General features: G+C 60.0%; 1 protein-coding gene across 1 annotated transcript; it reads right to left on the reverse strand.

The window, feature by feature from the left end:
* Positions 1–844: 844 nt before the first annotated feature.
* On the reverse strand, positions 845–3,819 carry Foxd2 (forkhead box D2). The gene has a single exon (XM_031378226.1). The coding sequence runs from the start codon at positions 3,384–3,386 to the stop codon at positions 1,908–1,910; it is 1,479 nt and encodes a 492-aa protein (XP_031234086.1). The 5' UTR covers positions 3,387–3,819; the 3' UTR covers positions 845–1,907.
* Between the last annotated feature and the right edge of the window lie 735 nt (positions 3,820–4,554).

Below are 4,554 nucleotides of genomic sequence, written 5' to 3' on the forward strand. Positions count from 1 at the left end.
TTGTCCTTAGCAGGGGGTTCTGGCTGTGAACATGGCTCCAGGAACCAACGCCTTTGCCCTAGCAGAGTGAACCCCCACTCACTGCTTAGTTGATCATATCCTCTAGCCCACTCAAGCAAATTCAGTTTGCAGAGTCCCTAAAATAAAGCCTTCCACTGTCAGAAGTGTGTGGGAGTGGGGGTTCTAAAGGCCCTCTAGGGGCAGAACAAAATGCCCTCCTATTAAAGACAGAGTGACTGATAATCAGAGCACATATTCATGGACACACATAGAAACAAAAGCTCAAACATGCCTGAAATACACTTCTTATACACACACACACACACACACACACACACAAAACAAACGAACGAAGGAACGAACAAAAAACCCAGGGTGACCAAGACAAATCACCAGAATCTCCATTGAAAGGCCCCGGCACACACAGAAACAGAGAGTCATATAAAATATGATTCAAGAGGCAGGGACTTGTACTCAGCAGGCACGGTGCTCCAGTACTTAGCACTGAAATCTGCCCAGGCTACACTAAAATCTATACTAGAAGAAATTGAGACTTCTAGGGTGCAGTAGAAACAGAATCCCTCTCTGCCCAGCCCCAGGCTTTTGCCCTTCCTTGTACCAGAGTGAAAATGAAAGTGGTCACAGGCTTCCAGAGACCTGGCCCAGTTCGAAGGAGAAAGCCAACAGCAGTGTATAGAGCCTCCCTCCACCATCTGACTAGCTCAAGGCTTCCTTCGCCTTTCTAGCGCTTTCTCCCTCTCCCTCTGCTGGGGAGCTTGAGGTCTTCTGGGAGAGCCCCGACAAGGACAAGGGAGTTCAGGCAAGCAGATTGAACTGGTGACTGCTGCTAAGTTCACATACATTTATTCAATTGACACCAATGAAGAGGGAGAGGGAGACAGGTTTTTTTTTCTTCCACACAGACCATCAGACGATTTCACAGAGTCTCCGCTAAGTGGAGAAGTCTAAATCAATGCACACCAGTGGACAGAGAATGCAGAGAAAGGGGGCAGCCCATTGTACAGATATTTACACATAATTATAGGACCCCCCTGCCACAGCTCTGTGCCCTTGCCCACCCAATTCCCACCTCTCCAGACCCTCTTCTCCCACCCACTCTCATTGCCTTTAACTACAATAAATATCACAGGGCCTGGGGCAGAGGAGAAGGCCAAGAGGTCCGCTAGCCCTGGATAGCTGGGCCTATGGACCACAGGAAACGCCAAAAAGGGCTCCTAAAAAAAAAAAAGCAACAGCCAAACACCAGAGAGAAAACATTTTCCTCGGGGGGCGGGGGAATGGGCTCCGCGGTTTCTTCAAGGATTGTGGAGACCCCGGTTCACTTCTCTTAGCTTCCCGACTGTATAGACCCTGTCTTAGGCTTGGAGGGAACCAGCTTCCTTGAAGAACAGCAAAAGGAACCAAAAAAATTTTTTTTGAAAATTTCTCTTAAGCACAAAGCAGATAACAGATGTCTTTAAATTATAATATTGGATAAGCGGGTCTCAAAGTTGAGGAAGAAATGGGGCAGTGGATTTTTCAAGCCATAGGTGATTCTGGCGCGATCCAACAACCGACAGGCGTATCTCTCTGCCAAAGCATTCTTCTCCGACTGTGAGAGGCGCAGAGGCAAGAAACAGGGAAGGTTCCTGCTCTCCTTTTTGCTGCTCAAACAGAAAAGCGATCTCCGCTTTAAACCTATTGCGTAGATCAGGGGAGCCGGGGGAGCCCGCTTCGTCCCAACTGCCGGTGACATTCTGAGCTTGCAGCTTGCAATGCCTGATCACACGAGACGGCCTAGGTCTGGAGACTCTTCATAAATAGACTCCCTGAATTCCGCTGGGACCGGCCGAGCTCCCCAGAGAGGTTAAGGAGTGAGGGCCTAACTGGCCCCGAGCCCGGTGCGGTCAAAAGTGGCAGCCACTGAGGCCGGCGACTTTGCTGGCAAACGAGGGCCCTGAAGACAGGAGTGAGTCCCCCGGGTGCGAGAGGCGGATATGGCCAGCCACCGGAGTCAAGGCCGGGGCAGTCAGCATGGCCAAGACTTGGGCTTGACCCCCAGGACCTGCGGCTGCCGCGAATGGCGATCCCGGGGAACCGTCGCCGCTGCCCGGGGGTGCGGCCCCGCCACCACCGTGGCCCATGATGTGGTCTATAGAGAAGGAAGGCCTCTGGCCTGCCCCCGCGCCCCCGCCACCCGCACCGCCGCCGGCGTCCGTCTTGAGGCCCTGACGCAGGAGTGCCGTGGACAGACTGGCCGCTGTGCCAGCTGCGGGGGGACTCAGGGACGCGGGGTAGAAAGCCTTGGCGCAACCCAGCTCTGCGCCTAGGAAGGCAGGCAGCCCTGCGGGGCTCGGGCCAGATCCCGGGGCAGGCGCAGGGGCCGGCGCCGAAGTCGCGCCGGCGAAGACCGAAGCCGTCGGAGGTCCGGGTGGAGGCGCAGCGGCGCGGCCCGGGGGCACTGACAGCTGGCAAGGCGCGGTGGCGGCAAAGGCGAAGGCGTGCGGGTGCGGATGCGGGTGTGGGGCCGGGCCCGGGGGAGGTGCGCCGTAGGCCGGGAGCGCCAGCCCGTAGCCGTAGCCGTAGGCGCCATAAGCGGCGAAGCCCGAGAGGAAGGCGCCAGGGTCCCCGGCCGCGGCAGCCCCGCCACGCAGTAGCAGCTCCGGATGAGGATGCGGGTGTGGATGCGGCGGCGGCAGTGGCTGCCGCTTGAAGCGCTTGCGGCGCCGCAGGAAGCTGCCGTTGTCGAACATGTCGGCCGACTCCGGGTCCAGCGTCCAGTAGTTGCCCTTGCCCGGGTTGCCCGGCTCGCGGGGGATCTTAACGAAGCAGTCGTTGAGGGAGAGGTTGTGGCGGATGCTGTTCTGCCAGGCGGGGAACTTCTCCCGGTAGTAGGGGAAGCGGCCGCTGATGAACTCGCAGATCTCGCTCAACGTCAGGCGCTTCTTGGGGCTCTGCAGGATGGCCATGGTGATGAGCGCGATGTACGAATAAGGGGGTTTCACCAGAGGGCTCCGTGTCGCCGCGCCCCCCGACGGTGGCCCGGGTCCCGGCCCCGGCCCCGTTGCGCCTCGGGCTGCCTGCACGCCGGGCCCCGGGCTTCCCGCTGCGGCCGCCGCCCCCCGGGGCGCTAGAGCGCGGGGCTCGCAGTCCGAGCAACCTCCCGACTCTTCCTCGTCCTCAGCCACGTCCGCCTCGGCTTCCTCCGGGGGAGGCTCGTGGCCGTGCGGGAGCACGTCCCGAGGGGCGCGGGGCCCGGAGCGGGCTGTGAGCTCCCCCCCACCGCTGCCGCCGCCCACCACGTCTATGTCTGCGTCGGGCTCGGACAGCGCGGCCGGGGAGCTCTCGGAGGACATGATCTCGCAACAGCAGCTGCCCAGGGTCATGGTGCCGCCGCCGCCGCCTCCGCCTCCGCCGCCGCCGCTCTCCGGCTCCGCTCGGCCCGCGGCTCCGGCTCCGCCGTGCTGCTTCTCGGACCAGTGTGTTTTGCGCGCGGGCGGGGAGGGGGCGGAGGACAGGGAGAGGATGTCCCCTAGCTCCTCAGCGCCCCCTGCTGTTGAGACTCTAGCACTTTCACCCTGCAGGGCGCACCTAACCGGTGCTGCCCCGGGACTAGAAAACCGGGCACCGGAGAAAAGCAGTGAAGCAGCCCGTTACTCGGTCGAATCTGGGCTTCTGGGCCCCTAGACACATAAGTGGGGCTTCGGGAGATTAGTCCCTCCCGCCTGGTGGCAGCCTAAGGCGGAAGAACTGTGGGCCCGGGGCGGAGCTCCCTGGGCAGGGTGGGGCGGGGAAGGAAGGGGGCGGGCAGAGGTCCTCTGCTCCCCGGCCCGGCGGGAACAAACTGCCGCGGTGGCGGGAGCTAGGCTCGCTTGGCTGGAGGCGGGTCATCTTTCTTCTCGCAGCTCCCGCAACCCCGTGGCTCCCTGGAGCCACCACCTTCAGTGCACTCAGTCGCTGAGAGTCAAGGCTTCTGCGGGCGCAGCTGTATCTGATGGAGGCAGCGGTTACAAACCTCCTCTCCTCATCTACCCAAGGCGGCGCCCGGGCCACCCGGGCCGAAGCGCGGATGGATCGCGAATGAGCCAAGACGCCCAGACCGACGCCGCGGACAAGGACCTAAAGGAGGCCAAGGAGGTTCCGGCCGACTAGAGGGGAGAGTGATCCGAAGGAGCAAACTTAGCGCCGGTAGATCCTACTCAAAGAGGTGAGAAATGTCTGCGGTAGTCCTCTCCTTCCCCTGCCACTGTCCCGGAGAAGACGGTCTGCTCTCACTCCTCTTAGTGATTCGTCTCCGCAGGCGCCGCAATCTCCACAAGCCCACAGGTCCTTAGCTTGGGTTTGCAGGGTCGATTTTTTTTGTCTCAGCATCTCAGTTTTGTAATTGTCTCTCTTGACCCTCGTGCATTTCCTGAGGAAACTGCGTTTTCCTGGATGTTTGTTCCTAAGTCTAACAATCCCGCTCTTAATTTCTGGATTTAGAGAGCTCTTACAACAGAACTCCCACGGAGACCTCCCCCGAAGAAATTTAACTTCAGCCCTGGGCCAGTGTTG

Source organism: Mastomys coucha, unplaced genomic scaffold (genome assembly GCF_008632895.1).
Source record: "Mastomys coucha isolate ucsf_1 unplaced genomic scaffold, UCSF_Mcou_1 pScaffold18, whole genome shotgun sequence".
Lineage (NCBI taxonomy): Eukaryota > Metazoa > Chordata > Mammalia > Rodentia > Muridae > Mastomys > Mastomys coucha.

Excerpts from the sequence above, each read along its gene's own strand:
- Foxd2 (XM_031378226.1), bottom strand. The coding sequence starts at position 3,386 with ATGACCCTGGGCAGCTGCTGTTGCGAGATCATGTCCTCCGAGAGCTCC.